The sequence below is a fragment of the Brienomyrus brachyistius genome, chromosome 6, assembly GCF_023856365.1.
Source record: "Brienomyrus brachyistius isolate T26 chromosome 6, BBRACH_0.4, whole genome shotgun sequence".
Lineage (NCBI taxonomy): Eukaryota > Metazoa > Chordata > Actinopteri > Osteoglossiformes > Mormyridae > Brienomyrus > Brienomyrus brachyistius.
Genome location: NC_064538.1, coordinates 20,255,071 through 20,272,039, shown reverse-complemented (window position 1 = coordinate 20,272,039; position 16,969 = coordinate 20,255,071). Strand labels below are relative to the sequence as shown.

At 41.7% G+C, this 16,969-nt stretch overlaps 2 protein-coding genes across 2 annotated transcripts; both read left to right on the top strand.

Annotated features, from left to right (window-relative positions):
* Positions 1 to 1,965: 1,965 nt before the first annotated feature.
* On the top strand, positions 1,966 to 7,575 carry LOC125745520 (osteoclast stimulatory transmembrane protein). The gene is made up of 3 exons (XM_049018470.1): positions 1,966 to 2,321; positions 2,925 to 3,894; positions 4,743 to 7,575. Exons 1-3 carry the CDS (start codon positions 2,284 to 2,286, stop codon positions 5,142 to 5,144), a joined length of 1,410 nt encoding a protein of 469 aa, XP_048874427.1. The 5' UTR covers positions 1,966 to 2,283; the 3' UTR covers positions 5,145 to 7,575.
* Positions 7,576 to 12,389: 4,814 nt separating this feature from the next.
* Positions 12,390 to 16,465, top strand: LOC125744858 (thyrotropin-releasing hormone receptor-like). Its single transcript, XM_049017142.1, has 2 exons — positions 12,390 to 13,256; positions 15,754 to 16,465. Exons 1-2 carry the CDS (start codon positions 12,456 to 12,458, stop codon positions 16,168 to 16,170), a joined length of 1,218 nt encoding a protein of 405 aa, XP_048873099.1. The 5' UTR covers positions 12,390 to 12,455; the 3' UTR covers positions 16,171 to 16,465.
* Positions 16,466 to 16,969: the final 504 nt, after the last annotated feature.

Sequence of the window (16,969 nt, the reverse complement as noted above, 5' to 3'; positions counted from 1 at the left end):
TCTTGGAGTGTGATTTTGTTACATAGATTAAAAATGGTGTGTGAATGGTGTGTGATTGGCTGGTGCCCCATCCTGGGTTATTCCCCGCCTTGCACCTTGTATAGGACAAGCGGGTATGTAAGGTAGATGAATGTGTCCTCAAAGCGGGGTGTTGAAGATTAATATTTATACAGTGTGTGCAGGGGGTGGGAATGCAGTGAAAGCAGTGTCAATTGGTGAGAAATATTCTAGATGGGGCTGTTTGTGCCATTTTCAATCAATAGTCAGTTTCAGTAACCACCCTAATACAATTTATCACAGACTGCAGGATGCCAACACTGAGAAATACTCAGCATTACATTAAATTAGCATTATAAATCAACAGATTAATGAATAATAAAAATGATCATTACAGGACTCGCAAAAAATCCGAATCTTTAAAAATCCCACTTGGAAACATATCCTAAAGGCCATTGTTATCCTTTCAGCACCACGGACCTCAAGAGAGGACAGCAAGAATAAAGTTATATCCAGGGATATAAAAAAATAAAAAAAACGATCATCAAATTACCTTTATAATAACTTTTGCTTCAGTGTTGCCCACGACTTTTGAAAAACCATATAATTATTACAGCCACCCATAGACAGCAGACGGCTCAAAATCATTTCGTTTCAGTGTGTATGAGTCACAGCCATTAATATCCATTCTCTCTTTATATCGTTTTTACTTGTTTTGCTTTTATAAAGTTATTTCACGTCACTGTACGCAGCATACCAAATACCATTTCTTGTATAAATAATTAGCTATGCTCCTCCAGCACCCAAGAAGAGATATTTGAATAAGGTTGAGTGTGAGGGGGACAAACGTGAAGCTGATTTTTCCCCAAACCTAATGATTTTTTTATATATATATTACAGAGTATTATGAATATCCATTTTACCAAGAAAAATCGGAAACCCTTTTAAGCCAGGGGGGGGGGGTGTCAACCTAGCGCCCTCTATCGGCCGGCCACCACTGTGTCCTTAGCTGTTCTTCCACAATTTTTGCAAAGTCATTATCACGACAACAAGGGAACTTCAAGTCTACCTGCATGTTCCTTTTTGGTTAATCATATATGGAGGCCCATGCCAAGTTCACTGAACGGAACTGGCTAAGAACTTAAGCCATTAACATGCGACATGTAACCAGTGAGCCCCAAACCCAACGTCCCGCCTATGACACGTTGACACATTGCTGTTTTTTTTCTTATTATTGGACATTTTGTGGTGAATCAGCAGCAGGTCTTAACCCTCTGATGTTATCTTTAAGAGCAGCATCATGTCATATGTGAAGTATATGGCCATTATCAAGGGGCTCAAATTTCATGGCCAAAAGAGTAAACATATCACCACTGGTGGGTAGGGTCCTTAACCCCCACTGCTTGATGGATGCTGGCTGACAGTGCAGGCTGTGTGTTCCAAGTGCTGCTGTACATGTCATTTTTATCTACTGTGCTTGTCCATTTATGTGCCGATGCATGTTCTGACCATCCATGCTGTCTGCCTTCCCATATGTCCGGATGACGCCCAGGGTGGAATTGAATTGAAAATTCCCCAGCACTATTCCAGGAATTGAAAAGAAGCCAAACCACAGAGAGAGAGAGATGGAGGCTTTCGTGGGAACGGCGGTTGAGGCAGCGTGGTCACCGGGAGGCTAAATAAAATGTTCATTTCGCAACATGGTGCAAGGGAAGCGACCTCAAGCTGCGAGGAGCCAGAGGTTTCAATCATCCATGAGCAGAAGACGACTCTGGGGCCCATTATATTACGCAATAATTCAGCTGTAACAGTGACTTATTTTATTTTTACAACAATGCCTTATGTGTCCAGTATATTGAATATCTGATATTTTCGTTAGAAGAAAAAAAAATAACACATAGGACTTGGAAAAAAGGGGGGGGTAATCTGTTACTGGGGGGGGGGGGGACTCATTTTAATGAACTCAGTATTAAAATAATTAGTGTACATTTGTTTGGGTGGAGTAAAGCCCCTTTTAAATAGCCCTAATGGTGACCTTGCATGGAGCGATTTTGTGAAACGGGCCTTTAAAGCCTGACATAGCAGATGACGCTTTGCGTGCTAGTGCACGAGGCGCATTACAGGCTGTGTTACCTTCTTCCCCACGTGGATACCCACAACATGAGCCACAGCGCGTGAGCCACAGCGCTGTGGCAGTGACTGTCAGCGGTGACAGACAGCAGTTCCCTTTTTCGACAGTCAGAGACAGATCCTTTCCACAACAGTTGTTGGAGCCAATTAAGGGCGATGTCGTCGATTAAGGAGCCGGCCTGCTGGAAATTCAGGTGTGTGTCATTTCAATTCTGTTCAAAATACATCAATTTATGCAATCATTTATCCAGTTTACCCTAATAAGATGTTGGTAGCTATTCTGGTTCCGGACGATTCACAGTCCAGTTGGTGTTGGATGTTTTGTTAAGTGTTAGTAGTAACCTTCTGAAAGTCAACAAGATTATTCAGGTGACTAAATCAGTACTGTATCTAGCTGGTTACACATTTATACACAACCCTCATATGTGTATTATTTAGTGATATATATAGTTAAGTTCTCCAGGACAACAATGGAAAAACTACATTAAACTACATAACTGATAACATTTAATACATACGTATTTTCTTGCATATAAAAACTTTTTTAGTTAAATCAAACTTCACATTTTTACACATAATTATCCATACTGTTTTCTTGCCGTGATCCTTCGCTTATATAAATTATATATATCAAATTATAGCTGCTACATTTTCAAGTTTGAGGATCTGGCTGAAACAAAATCTGGGTCTGGATTTTTACTTTCTGGACCGGAAATTTCCACATCTGTGTGTTTTAAGCAGGAAGGACTGTCGACGACTTACATTAGTGTCATTGACCCATCGTGTTGCTTTTCCAGGTCGGGTCTTTGGCGCAGAGCCAATGTGACCCTTGGGTGGCTCTGGAGCATCTATTCAAAAGCCCGGCCAGATGGCATCAAAGAGGTTGTGACCCTGATGTTCCTGTGTTTGGCTGTGGCGTTCCTGACTGCCGTCATCCTCTTTAGCTGGATGGCGAGCAACCTGAGTTACGGAAAGTGCGTTTCTGGGGTGACGGCGGCCATCTGCGGTGTGGCGGCCTTCATCTCGCTCTTCCTCTGCCACCCTATCCGCTGCGTGTTCACCATGGCCCTGCCCACTCTGGGCACCAAAGAGGGTCGTCGCTTTATTCTGTCAGCCGCAGTCACCCTGCTGATGCTCAACGTCCTCCCCAACATCGGCGCAAACGTGGCCGTCGTGTCGCACACCTTGAAGTGCAGCGGGGGCAGCCTGGCCCAGAGCCTGATAAATTCCTCAGAGATAATTAACTGGGCAAAGGGAGAGCTGGTTACCGCAGCTATGAAAGTAAAAGAGACAGAGCTGCAGTTTGTGCGCAGCTTGAGAGATTTTGATCACTTTACTTACATAAACCTCTCTAACATCAACCAGAGGTTTATAAGTGTCAGCCAAAATATTGAAAGAGACTTTTCTCATGCTAAATACACCATAAAGACCATGAAATTAGTGGCAAGCAGATTTTTAGCTGCCCTCTTCATTATCTATCTCTTTGTTGAATCTGCCCTTTACTTAAAATCATATTTGACAGACGTGAAATTTGACAACCCATGCATTACTGCCCATAAGAAAAGCAGTTTTCATTTGGCAATCTGCAGAATTTCTCGACAAGAACTTTTACAATGTGCTCCTCGCATATTGGTCATGTCTTGGTATTTCACAGTGACCCTGTTGGTTATTATCTTGGATCACGTAGTGTACCATTTAGTCAGTGCCAGTAAACCCAGGCTGCTGGATATTCCACCAATTTCCATCAACATCAGCTTGACGTACAAGGTAAGGATCCAACATGCTCTTAATAAAGCTGAATGTTCATATTATGTTCCAAGCAAAACTAAAAACCTCAAGAACCCAGCAAACACTAAATTTATAGTGTAATTTAATAATATTCAGTAATATAATAATATTCTTTAGGCAATTATCTGATGATCGAGAATCTATATATACAGTCACCTCTCAGCTGAACAACCTGCTTAAGTTAATTCAGACTTAACGCAAAATATATCCCAGCTGTACAGAGTTTATGGAAGCATTAATGCAAAAAGGCAACTTTATATTTTCATTTATTTAATATGTGTTCCTTTTTAATTATATTACTAAAAATATATGCTGTATTAGTAGCACTTTACTTGATGAGGCACAAATACTTATGAATAACTCAGTTGCTGCTGAACAAATCATGAACAAATATAGTTACATGAGAAACGATGTGTCACTATTCATGAGAGTATTTCACTTGTGTTATTCATTACTTCCTTCAGTAGTTCCTTCAGTGATTTACAAAGGTTTATAGAACAACAAATATAGTAACTGCTTGGGATGATTCATTAATGATGAATTAACATGAGATCAGTATATAGCTAAGACTTAGTTTGTGGTTAATTAATACACAACTAATAGTATAATACAATATTATTTGTGCATCGTTAAGTGAAGTATTACCTATATATTTTCGACTTTTGTGTTTTTTTGCTATAAAGTGTCTTGAATGGTGTGGAAAAATGCAACTATAAAATGTACTACAAAGTACTACAACACTACAAAGTGTAAAACACTACAAAGACTATAGTAATAGAAAACAAGAGTATTAGTTGTGGTAACAGGCATCTTGTCTCTCATGTCAGGTTGAGTCCTACAGCCCATCCCTCTGTATCTTTGACCCAAGCTGTGGGACTGGGGTTTTGGTAGACTTCCAGAGGGTATATCCCTGGTCCATCAGAACTGGGTCAGAGCACTGCACCTCGGACCTTTCGGAACCAGACCCCGGAGTTGCCGCCCTCCTGGGACTGCTCTACTTGTTGGCCTACAGCATGGTGTTTCTAGAGGTGTTTGCCACACGCTGGCGCCAGGCCATCTCTGCTTCCTTCTTCAGGAGTCAGGAGGCGATACGACTGGCGTACCTGCATCAACGAGTACGAGCTAAGCAGGGGAACGGCGGCGTCTTTTCCATTGAGACGCATGCGAGTGGTGGCTGCAGTGGCCATCGTCCCTCCTTTCCGTTGACTGCTTACCCAGAACCACAGTGACAGAATCACTGTACTTTTACTGTACTTTTGGCCTGGGCAGCACAGGATCGGAGGCAGCGTGAGGCAGGAGATTCAGCTGAAATGAATGATATTTTATGATATGAACTGCCACTGAATAAGAGGAGAAGACTTTATTGTTGTTGAATTGCTGGGAAATATAGAATGAAACATAGCACTACTGAAAAGCGCTGTTTCAGAAATTTCAGTAATTAAACTAGAAATTTTTAGCTTCCCAGTGCGGTTATTAAGCACGACTGAGATAAGCCTATTACAGCAAGAAAGAATTCCAAAAATTAGCCTGAGTCCTTTTTAGTCAGGATTGCCATATAATAAGCACCATTTTACTTTGTACTGCTGGTGACCCCTGCTGGATTATCACAGATAGTGGCAGGTGGAAATCGACTCTCTTCTTTCCGTTTAAATGTTCTTCATTCCTCATTTGTTAATTCACATTAGCTTCATGGTGGCCTGCTCGCAGCATGCCAGTCAGTTTAGTCCAGATGAGACCAAGCAGGTGAAGAAAATGAATGGATGGGTAAAAATGAGAGACTTACAACTCAGTGCACAGTTCCCAAGTGGCTATGGAGAAAAACATTTAGAAGAATGAGCTTTAAAACACAATTAAGTATGTAATACCTGCAGATATATATTAGACCCAGTGTCTGTGGAGTTTAGGTAAAGGAAGGTAGTTGGAGGTCATCAAGGTCAAAAAAACTGAGAGGTCCTTCCCATTTTTCACTAGTTTATGAAACCATATTCTAATAGTCGGAGGCAAACACAGTGGGGAGAAGTATTCGGAAATTGCAGAGCCATAATCCTTAAAAGATAGGAAAGCGAGTTGAGAAGAGAGAAGCACCTTTAATCCACCGACCTGCCCTGTAGTAGGACCAACGATTTCACCATAAACCCTACGAATGCAGTTAGATAAAGGTCGGTCTGCTCAAGGTCATTTCCATTAACGATAACAATGAACTTCCCTCCACTTTTATCTTTAGTGGTGAAAGGCATTTCTTGTCTAGTTCATACACATGAGGGTCACGAATGAACCGAAAGACACAGGCTGCACTGTCTCTTACAACAACTGTGTTTGTTTTTCTAGGGTACATCCATGTTGTTTACTTAGAACAGCCTTAATTGCATGAATATAAAAGACCTAGAGAGATAACAGTCGCGCCGAATCCTTTACCGGGAGTGTTAGCTGGGCAGCAACAAGCATCAAAAATAGCATGGGAGGCACAACTGAAATGAAAATACTACAACACTTAGCAAGGAACCTGGAATGAACAACTGCTTTTAATTACTGGGCTATGAAAGGAACACGAGCGAAGCTTCAGCATTGCGCACGTCTGGTTGTGATCTTCATGGAGGAGACAGCTTCTAGTCGGCGCCTTGCACCTTCAGTCAAATACGCAGCAGAATATATTTATATGTTTTAAGCAGATGGTCTTATCCAAAGCAACACACAACAGGGGGAGTCAGCCTGTTCCTGGGGCATTTAGGATTAAGGGCCGAACAATAAAATCACTTTTAGTGGCCGCAGGATTTGAAGCAGCAACATTCTTATCACAGACGTAGAGGCCTAACTCACAGAGCCACACGTTCATTTGCTAAAGGGTCTGAGTGACTAAAGGGCCACGATTTCTTTTTTCAGAAAAGCAATATAATTAGCAAATTCGACTCCATCTTAATTGTTTTAAAAATATTAAAAATCTCTGCTTTACATCGAAGTAAACCAGTGGGTGTAAAAATTTAAAAGTATCCTTTAAAATTATCTTCTGATGGTGCTGTTGATGATGCTCAAACCAAACCATTGACTAATGAATCATAATTAGTTATAAAATTTATATATCTAGCCTCCTTTTCAGATTGTGCTTCTCCTTTTTAATCTTTGCTGCTTGAGATCCATTCTCTCTACAATCCTGACAAGGATAAGGGGGCTAAAATGTTAATTAACATTGATTGCATATGAATTTACCAGATTATTCCATTGAAGAAACAATATTCTGAAGATACAAGCCTCAGTTCAGAAACGGCATGGTGCGTGTTGTCATACCTTTTTTGTACCACTGGGGGCCGCTAAGTATATGGAAGATGTTCACTTCCCATTCACTCAAATAAATCATAATGCGAAGAATAACACTGTTTATGATGTTAATGACCATTTTACTGGGGCATGAATAAACAATGTGGGGTCACGGGCCCTGATTATCATTTTTATCTATGAGTATGTCCAGTGAATGGGCTCAGAGTGTACATGCACATATGTATTCACCCTGAATTTAATAGACACAGAGAGGCATATTGTGTGCTAATGAAGCCTAAGATGATTATTACATACTAATCAAAGGTTCCTCCTATTTTTGTTTTCCTTTTTTAATCCTCTAAATTCAGATTAGGGTCATTTTATTAATGTTCTATTTACATATCATTGTATTTAACCTGTTCAAGTCAGCAGCTGACTGAGACACAGCTAGTTTTCCTGGCTTATTTTGTAACAGTGTGCATCTCAATAATAAAATCTAAAAAATAATCATAATCTGTTTAACCTACAATCACAGGTATAACACAGGTATTTGACTGAATACTCTTTCTTTAGCACTGTGTGCAGTGAACAGTCCAATCAAAAATACATTGTAACGGATGGCTGCTAAAGAGGAGCCGAAATGTATTGAATTTAAATCCTTCCTTTAACTGAAATGCTTGTTAGGGACCAACGGAACACCGCCCCACTTCACTCTGCTCTAGACTGCTGAGCAGCTTGACTTCAGGGAAGCGGAACCTTTCAGTAAGACCCTTCAGTTCAGCCCTGGCAGCTCTGCGGCAAGAAGGCAAATATTCACATAATTAAGCTGAAATTTAAGGGACCTTATATTAATTTGCCATTTTGGCTTCCGAAATGGAGTGGTGAATGTCCTGTTCGATTATTAAATGGGCCATTTCAAGAGTTAACACAGCCATTAGAGTTAGTCAGTAATCGACTGGTCTCACAAGGAAAATTGTGTTTAACTAATAATGCAACAGGCTTTTTACTCAGTTTTAAGATATTGTGAATGTACATTCCGTTTGAGAACATAAATGACTACGGTTTAAGCTATTGGTGGTTTAACATCTACGCAAGAGTATGCAAGAGTTCTATATATACTGATCAATGCAAAATCGGGTATATATCACACATGATGGGGTCATAATTATTCACATATATAGTTGTGTGATGTGTTAAGTCTGAAATTATCTGCTGCTCTGTGCGGCATTTCAGTGCAGTTACCCTTCACTCAATGTCCCTCTCTGGTTAGAAGTAATATGAGGGTTTCAATTTTCTCTGCATGAACTCGTCAATTGATCCGTCAGAAGTCAGGAAACCATGAGTAGTAAGTTCATGATTATAATAATACTTGGAAAAATGTATACATTTTTAGTCCCTGTCACGATCTGTCGAAGACGGGGAAGGCGAACAAGCAGGGAAGCAGGCAAAGTCGGGTAGCCGGGGAGCAGGAAACATCATACGCAGACTAACATCAATGACAGACAAGGAACCAGGGCAAGACGCGGACTGAAATACACAAGACGGAGCAAAATAACTAGACACAGCTGGGTACGATCAGGGAAGCACACGTGGATATTCAGGGGGGCGTGGCACACACGAGGATCGTACGAGCTGGGCGTGACAGTCCCGATGTACAAAGTATTAATATATTTGAATCATGTATTACTGTGTATTATTATATTTTAAGGATCTGATGTTCATTATACCCGATGTACAGTACTATGCATCATTTTCTTTGTACAGTCAAAGTAAATGATGTATAAATGATCTCTGCCAATAGAACAGTTTAGTCATTTCGAAACATAAAATCACCTCAGTATTTGTAGCAACCGTCCAATGCACGCGTGTATTTTTTTAACTCGACCCCTACCCCACCTTATTTGGCTAATCAATAACTCATTGAATTTTTAACTAATTAACTTAATCAATTAATTGAGCTGGTTGTGAAATGTAGTGGATGCATGGAACTACTGAAGTTCCCCTAAGAAGAGGTTTGGGAACTGAGGCGGCTGTCAGTTACTTTTTGCATGAAACAAGGAATTTTCATATGCTCTAATATTTAATTGTGTTTTTCTTATTTACCAAATATACACTTATACACCTACTACCCTAACTGCTTAAGATTTTTGCAAGTAGCATGTTTTACATAAAGCCTTCAGAGGCCCATAAAATAAAATAAAATAAAACATAAAAACACATCAAGCATTCTCTCTCTGTCATAGCCTTTCTGGGAATTTACGCATTTACAGCTGAGTGTTTCCATTTCAGAGAATATTCTGGCAATATCAGAAAAATTCAGGTCAGTCATTTTCTCTGAAGACAGTTACTCAGTCTTCTGTGTTTTTTCTTCCTGTGAGGCTTGTGGGGCTGCCTTTTAAATCAGAGAGAATTTTGGGGCCTTACAGTTTGCATTTAGCTTACAAATGAAATGCTGCAGTCACTGTGCTCCACTTTCACTACCCTATTCAGGTCCAGCTTAATGCTTAAAACAGTGAGCAGAGTCATATCTGTGACAGAAATATCTTGCAAATGATACATTTCCATTAGTTTAGCCAGCGGTGTGTGTGTGTCTGTGTGTGTCTGTGTGCAAGTGTGTGTGTATGTATGTCTGTGTGTATGTGTGTGTGTGTGTGTGTATGTATGTCTGTGTGTGTATGTATGTCTGTGTGTGTGTGTGTATGTGTGTGTGTCTGTGTGTGTGTCTGTGTGTGTGTGTATATCTGTCTGTGTGTGTGTGTGTGTGTGTGTGTGTGCATCCACGTGTCTAGCTGTGTATTCTGTAATCCTCTGCACCACACATGTCATCCTATAATCTTCCATATGACAACAAATAGCTACATAAGTAAGAAGCGATACAGGAACAGTATATGAACTCAGATTTGGTTCATTTAACGTAATTTATCTCTGATAAGAAAAAATATCAGAAGGGACATAAGCTGCACTTAACTGTAAAAAAGTCACAACAACAATAAAACAGAAAATTGACTCCACCATTGCTTTTATTTCTTTTTACAAATATCAGCATCTATTATTAACAAGTGATCAAATATACACACAGCTCAGATAAAAAGGTTCCCAGAAAAATGCTATAAAATGATGAGCAGATGAGCCTCCAGTTCAGCACTACAGGGCTGCCTTGCAGGTTCCATCTTTTCTATCCGAATTTGCAGTTTCTTCATACTCGGAATCAGACCCTTGAGTTTAGCTGCTGTATTTGTTATCAATGCACAACGATTATTTTTTATTTTGTATCATAGACCTATAAAGCAATTTAAAAGGCTGGTGTAGTGGCTCTGAGGCTAAGGATCTGTGCCAGCAATTGGAAAGTTATTGGTTTGAATCCCATAAATGCCTGGAGTGTTTCTACTCCACTGGGTCCTTGAGTGTGGCCCTTAAGCTGCAACTGCAACTGTACATCCTGGGTATGAGGTTGATCTACATCCAGCCCTGCAAGCAGGTCCTTCAACTTACAGGGAAAATTTGGGGGTTGGTGGCAGGACTGACACTCCAGCCACTGGAAAAAATTGTTCTGTCTGGACTAGTGTGGTGCAGAGGTGTTGCCCGCCACATGGCTGCACTCAGGTTCTCGCCCCGGAGGTGGTGTGCCCTGTGGGGAGGTGCGGGAGAACATGATGTGACATGGAAAGGACACGCAAACTTCACATGCAGCGGAGGTGGGTTTCAATCCCACATCCCTGGAGGTTCGGGAAACTTCACTTGGTTTTAGATTAAGATCAAACAATGAGAACAGACAATGCTGTTAGCGGAGAACTGAGTTCAGCTGTTAGATGAACTACTAAATTAAGTTCCTGGGATGAGGTTTTGCTTTGTGCCCTAGTGGAAAAGAAATATTTGCTAGTTTCAAAAAGAATGAAAGAGCACTACATGCCAAAGATATACTGTACAAGCAAGATATACATCTACAAGAGTGCAATACAGTCTGGTACATACTGTAAGATTCCAGGGTATTCAACTCTACCGGATATATATATATATATATATATATATATATATATATATATATATATATAGTGTGGTGCATATATGAAAGGACAGGAGAGGTACTGAAAGCAACACGTGTTCTTGTCTCTTTTTCTGGTTGTGTAGGAGAGACTATCTTGCATGCAATTTTATTACCTGCCTACGTGAGGGATTCAAACACAGCTCATTCTCTCTGCTCTCCATCGTGGGTCACGAACACAAAACCATCAAAGGCCTTGTCCTTTGTGACATCACCACTTCCTTCCCTTCTTTCCCCGCTGCTTCTCAAGATCCAAGGCATCATCAAGGTGGTGCAGAGAAACATCCAGCAAAAGAGGGCAGAAGTGCTTCGCGACGGAGCCCATGGACTAAAAGTACGTGTGTGATATCATATGCAAGTCTGCACCACGTCAATAAACAGCTACTGTCAGAGAAAGCGGTGACATCATCCTACCAGTAGTTCAAGGAAGGGGTAACGTGGTAAACGAATTAGGCAGCTGATCAGTTTTTAAAAATTAATAAGTGATTACTGTGCTTTTTATTATTTATGTGAGGGTCTGGTAGGTGGGTGGGACTCTTATGCTGCCGAGAAAAGGAACATTAAAGTGCGCCTGCAGGTCTTGCAAGGTCAGATATTCATCAACCTTCTATCCAGGAAAAACTGCCCATAACAGGCTAAGGGGAGAGGGTGGGGGGGGGGGGGATAAGAGATGGGCGGTAGAGGGAGGGTGAGAAAGAGAAAGTGTGTGTGAGAGAGAGGCAGAAGGAGGGAGTGAGACAGTCCATCATATGCAGCAACTGGTCTGAAGCTGGGTATGAAGAGCACGGCTCTCTCCTGCATCACCACCAGAAATGTTTAGTGGCTATGTGCCGTTTCCACCCTTTGGCATTCAGCCCAGTTCAAAATAATCAGCATAATCTCAACAGTTTCCCCACCAGCTGGACCCAACCATGGACCCCAAGGAACTTACATCAATCATGGAATCATGGTGAGCGTTAGATCATCTTATCCCGGTTTGTGTCTCTCTTCCTATGTATAGGTTAATTTTTAAACTATTGATAAACTTCAGTCAGGAGTGGTGATAGATCTATGTGTCTCATTACAAAAAAAAAATCGCAACTTAAAAATCGCACAACACTCCGTACTAAATGCAGTATTAACTTTTCCTAAAATGAGTAGTTAATTTTCTCCTTTCTATATCTCCAGGATTTATGACAACTCGTACGGACGCTAATGACCACCTTTTAAACCTTCCGCAAATCCATGCAGTAGTAAGACGCACACGATGGAGAACCTAACGAGGCTTCTCGGGAAAGAAACCCATATCAATCTAACGAAAAGCGAAGCGCTCATGAAGGTACCACAAAACCCCGTGGAAGTCCAGGTTACCACAATCCTCTTAGCGTTAATTATATGCGGAGTGGGAATTGCTGGAAATATAATGGTGGTGCTGGTAGTACTTCGCACCAAGCACATGATGACCCCGACGAACTGCTACCTCGTAAGCCTGGCTATAGCAGATCTCATAGTGCTTCTAGCTGCAGGTCTCCCCAACATCTCCGAAGTTGTCGCCTCCTGGGTTTACGGTTACGCCGGATGCCTCTGCATCACATACCTGCAATACCTGGGCATCAACGTGTCCTCTTGCTCTATCACGGCTTTTACAGTTGAACGGTACATCGCCATTTGCCACTCAATTAAAGCGCAATTCATCTGCACCGTATCGCGGGCAAAGAAGATCATAGCGTGCGTCTGGATCTTCACCTCGCTTTACTGCATCATGTGGTTCTTTTTGGTGGACACCAACGAGACCGTGTACGCCGATGGGGTGGTGGTAAGGTGCGGTTACCGCGTCTCCAGAAACCTCTACATGCCGATCTACTTCTTGGACTTCACATTGTTTTATGTCATACCTCTCATCGTGGCCACCGTGCTGTACGGTCTCATCGCCCGGATTTTGTTCTCCAACCCGATCCCGGCCACCCCAGCAGAACGAGTCGGGAACGATTCGGTCCATCAGGGACGAGCGAGCACGGTTAAAGTGTCATGCAAATCCAATAAGGGAGCCATCGCATCCAGGAAACAGGTATTTTTAAGTTTGTTTTTTATCATTATCTTAATTACTAGCTTAATAAAGAGATAACGTAAAAGTTTTTTCTAGAATAAATGTTAAATATAATTTTTGAAACTGGTCATATTTCAGAAAGTAATGTTTTTCTTTACAATGGACAGAAATCCTTATATATCGGGATAAATGTTTCCAATAATGGAATATACTAAATGTATATACTAATGTATTACGTAGTCTTTGCATATAATTAACTATCTTGCAAGTTATTCTTATTATTTTAATTCTGCTAATTAATTACAACGCGAACTTTTAAATAGTAGTAAAGACTTAGAGATTTTTAATTGGCCGTTTTGTCCCGTATTCCATGAAATAGAAAGCCTATAAATGTCAAGCTAATATATAAGAATCAATTTATGAGCTTCTGTAGCACCCATGGGAAATTCCATTGAGGTCCGGCTGAATATTTAGCTGTAGATGTATTGGTTTGGGAAAAATAAATCTTCTTTAGCAGTGGATGTACCGGTTGATCTGGTAAATAATGCAGATCGGGGGCAATTGCTGGACTTGGTGGGGGTGTGGGATGGGGCTCTGCGGGATCTCCGTGCGGGATCCCCCGCAGTGACATTTGCAGAGAAAATGCACAAGAAAATGAGGGACAAATTGCTAAATGGTTATAGAAGAGACAAAAAATAGGGGGGAGTCACCCCCCCCCCCACCCCCCGCCAAATAGAGTCTGAAACCGCGTGTAATGGAGATCAATCCCATTGTCTAAAAATCTATATGAAAACAATATACAAGATCTGCTGGGTTACCCTTAGGATATACCCTTACTCATATATGAATTAAATTTGGCTAATACAAAATCCAGATATACAAGCCACCTTTTTGTATGACATGTAAAAGAAAAGCCTGGTCTTAGTATGAAATAAGACTGGAGCTGATTAAAATATAATTATTCTGGCCGGTAAACGACAGTTAAACAAGATTAGTTCTCTTCGCTGGGTGAGCTGTCACTCAGGCCCATATCGAATGTATTGGTTCTATAACTGTTGGCACAAAACTCTCATCTAGTGGAGCATAATGTAATGAACATACAGATTACTATGCAGGCTATGTTGGAGCAAAAGTCAGATAGCCGTGAAAGGGAGTTTGGATTTTATCATGGTTATTTATGACTAATAGCTTCGAGGAATGATACTGGCCAGCACTGTCAAACGGCATGGTCTTACAGTGATGTTATGTGATATATTTATCAGCCAGATGTTTTACACAGCAGTACTTTAATATTGTTTTTATTTTACTCGTTTTGGAAACTTAGTTTTGTTTTAATATTGCATGCAAAAGAGATATCGGCCGGATAAATTACAGGTAATAGACATCTTACATTGACAGGCATGGGTGGTGCCGGGGGGGTTGGGGATGCCTGAGCACCTACCCGCTTTCCAAGTATCGATTCTCTACAACCAATGATCCTCGCCCCCCCCCCCCCCCAATCGAGGAAAATCACAGAGTGAGCAGGACCCCTCTCCAGATTGTGAAAATGAATCAAGAGGGACCACTCCCCCCCCCCCCCCCCCCCAAAAAAAATAAATAAAAATTCTACAGGTCGGCCATGCCCCACTGTTCAGACACAAAAAATAATTATCAAAAGTCACATGATCCCATGCAGGATAACTGGTTGAAGAATGGGTGTGTGGGTGACTAGCAGAAGCTGAATACGTACTGATTGTGAACCAGATTTAAATCTAACTGTACAATATGCAACCAAAAGCAAAATCCCCATTTGCTAAGTACCTATTTAAAGGGCGATTATTTGGCTGAAAACTCTCCCATGAATCACAGTTTGCTCTGTAAAATACTTGCTTAATCTGGATCTTTTTTATCCAGTTTAATGAATGATTTTCAAACCTTGTTCTTTGCTTCAGAGCTAATTCACATGCTTTTCTGTATAAAACCTCCTTAAGTCATTAATACAACTTAAACATATGTACACTGTACACCATCTACGTCTTTTATATTTTCTATATTTATGCATAGTACATTTCACTACATGTTGTACTTATATAACTATGTATGTGATAAGTAAAGCAATCTTGAATTTAATATGGGAGCGACATGGTGGTTAGCACTGTTGCCTCACACCTCTGGGACCCGGGTTCGAGTCTCCGCCTGGGTCACATGTGTGTGGGGTTTGCATGTTCTCCCCATGTCGTCGTGGGGTTTCCTCCGGGTAACTGGAGGCTAATTGGAGTTGCTAAATTGCCTGTAGGTGTGCATGTGCGAGTAAATGGTGTGTGAGTGTGCCCTGCGATGGGCTGATCCCCCCATCTTGGGTTGTTCCCTGCCATTGCTTCCGGGATAGGCTCTGGACCCCCTGCGACCCAGTAGGATAAGCGGTTTGGAAGATGGAAGGAAGGATGGATGGATGGATGAATCTAATATTACTACCATGTAATATCAGCTTCGAAGCCTTTGTTGTTGTTTTTATCGTGCTTTGCCCACTGCATTTAAGGTGACCAAAATGCTGGCGGTCGTGGTGGTCCTGTTCGCCCTGCTGTGGATGCCTTACCGCACGTTGGTGGTGGTCAACTCCCTTATGGACCCTCCTTACCTCAACACCTGGTTCCTACTCTTCTCCCGCATGAGCATCTACATGAACAGTGCCATCAACCCCATCATCTACAACCTAATGTCACAGAAGTTCCGCAGCGCCTTCCGGCGACTCTGCGAGTGCAAGCGGCAGCGAGCGGAAAAGGTGACCAAGTACAACGTGCCCGTCTACTACAGCGTCATGAAGGACTCCTCCCACGAGAGCCCCGAGCACGACGTCACCGAGCACGAGGATATCGCCTCCTACGGCGTCGGCAGCCGGAAGGTCAACTTCACAGGCAAATGCGAGGATGCTAACGGCATGTTTAGCATGGCCTGACGCCAGTTTCCCTCGGCCGCTTGAGATGGCGGATTTTCCCCTAAGTGGGATGCGGATGGGTATGCATAATGAACGGATAACTTTTAAAGTGCAAATAAGAAGCAGTGAGTGGCAGTACCTAGAAATTATGTTCGTAACAGTTCTTTTACTCTTATTTGAAAAGCTTGATTTTTTAAGTACAATGATGAAGATTAAATTATAGCAGACAAGGCCTAAATTCCAAAAAGATATATATTTATGGGAAAAGATTAAGAAATATACTATATGGCCAAAAGTATTTGGATACTCCTATAAATTAGAGCAGTGTTTCCCAACCCAGTCCTCGGGGAACCCCTGACAGTCCACATTTTTGCTTCCTCTCAGCTCCCAGCGCACCTGTACCAGGTATCCAGTGTTCCTGATTGGTTGGGAGCCGGGAAGGAGCAAAAATGTGGACTGTCCGGGGTTCCCTGAGGACTGGGTTGGGAAACACTGAATTAGAGGAATTAGCTGATTAAACCACACCCACTTCTGACACGGGTGTATAATTAAGCACATAGCCAATGGGAGGTTAATGACATTCAACCATCATAGGACACCATCGTTCCAAACAAGTCAGTCTGCCAGTTAGAACTGCCCTGGTAAAAATGAACTGATTGCGAAGGTTAGAACATCTACGAGCAAGTTCAGTTGTGAAATGGTCGACCACCCAAGCCCACAGAATGGGACCTGATCACCCAGCATCAATTCCCAACCTGAACGGCAGCACATCCCAGCGGCGATGTTCCAGCATCTAAAGGAAATCCTTCCCAGAAGAGTA

Coding starts and splice junctions, on each gene's coding strand:
- LOC125745520 (XM_049018470.1), top strand. CDS start 2,284: ATGTCGTCGATTAAGGAGCCGGCCTGCTGGAAATTCAG. Junction 2,322..2,924: donor CCGGCCTGCTGGAAATTCAG/GTGTGTGTCATT, acceptor TTGCTTTTCCAG/GTCGGGTCTTTGGCGCAGAG. Junction 3,895..4,742: donor ACATCAGCTTGACGTACAAG/GTAAGGATCCAA, acceptor CTCTCATGTCAG/GTTGAGTCCTACAGCCCATC.
- LOC125744858 (XM_049017142.1), top strand. CDS start 12,456: ATGGAGAACCTAACGAGGCTTCTCGGGAAAGAAACCCATATCAATCTA. Junction 13,257..15,753: donor CCATCGCATCCAGGAAACAG/GTATTTTTAAGT, acceptor ACTGCATTTAAG/GTGACCAAAATGCTGGCGGT.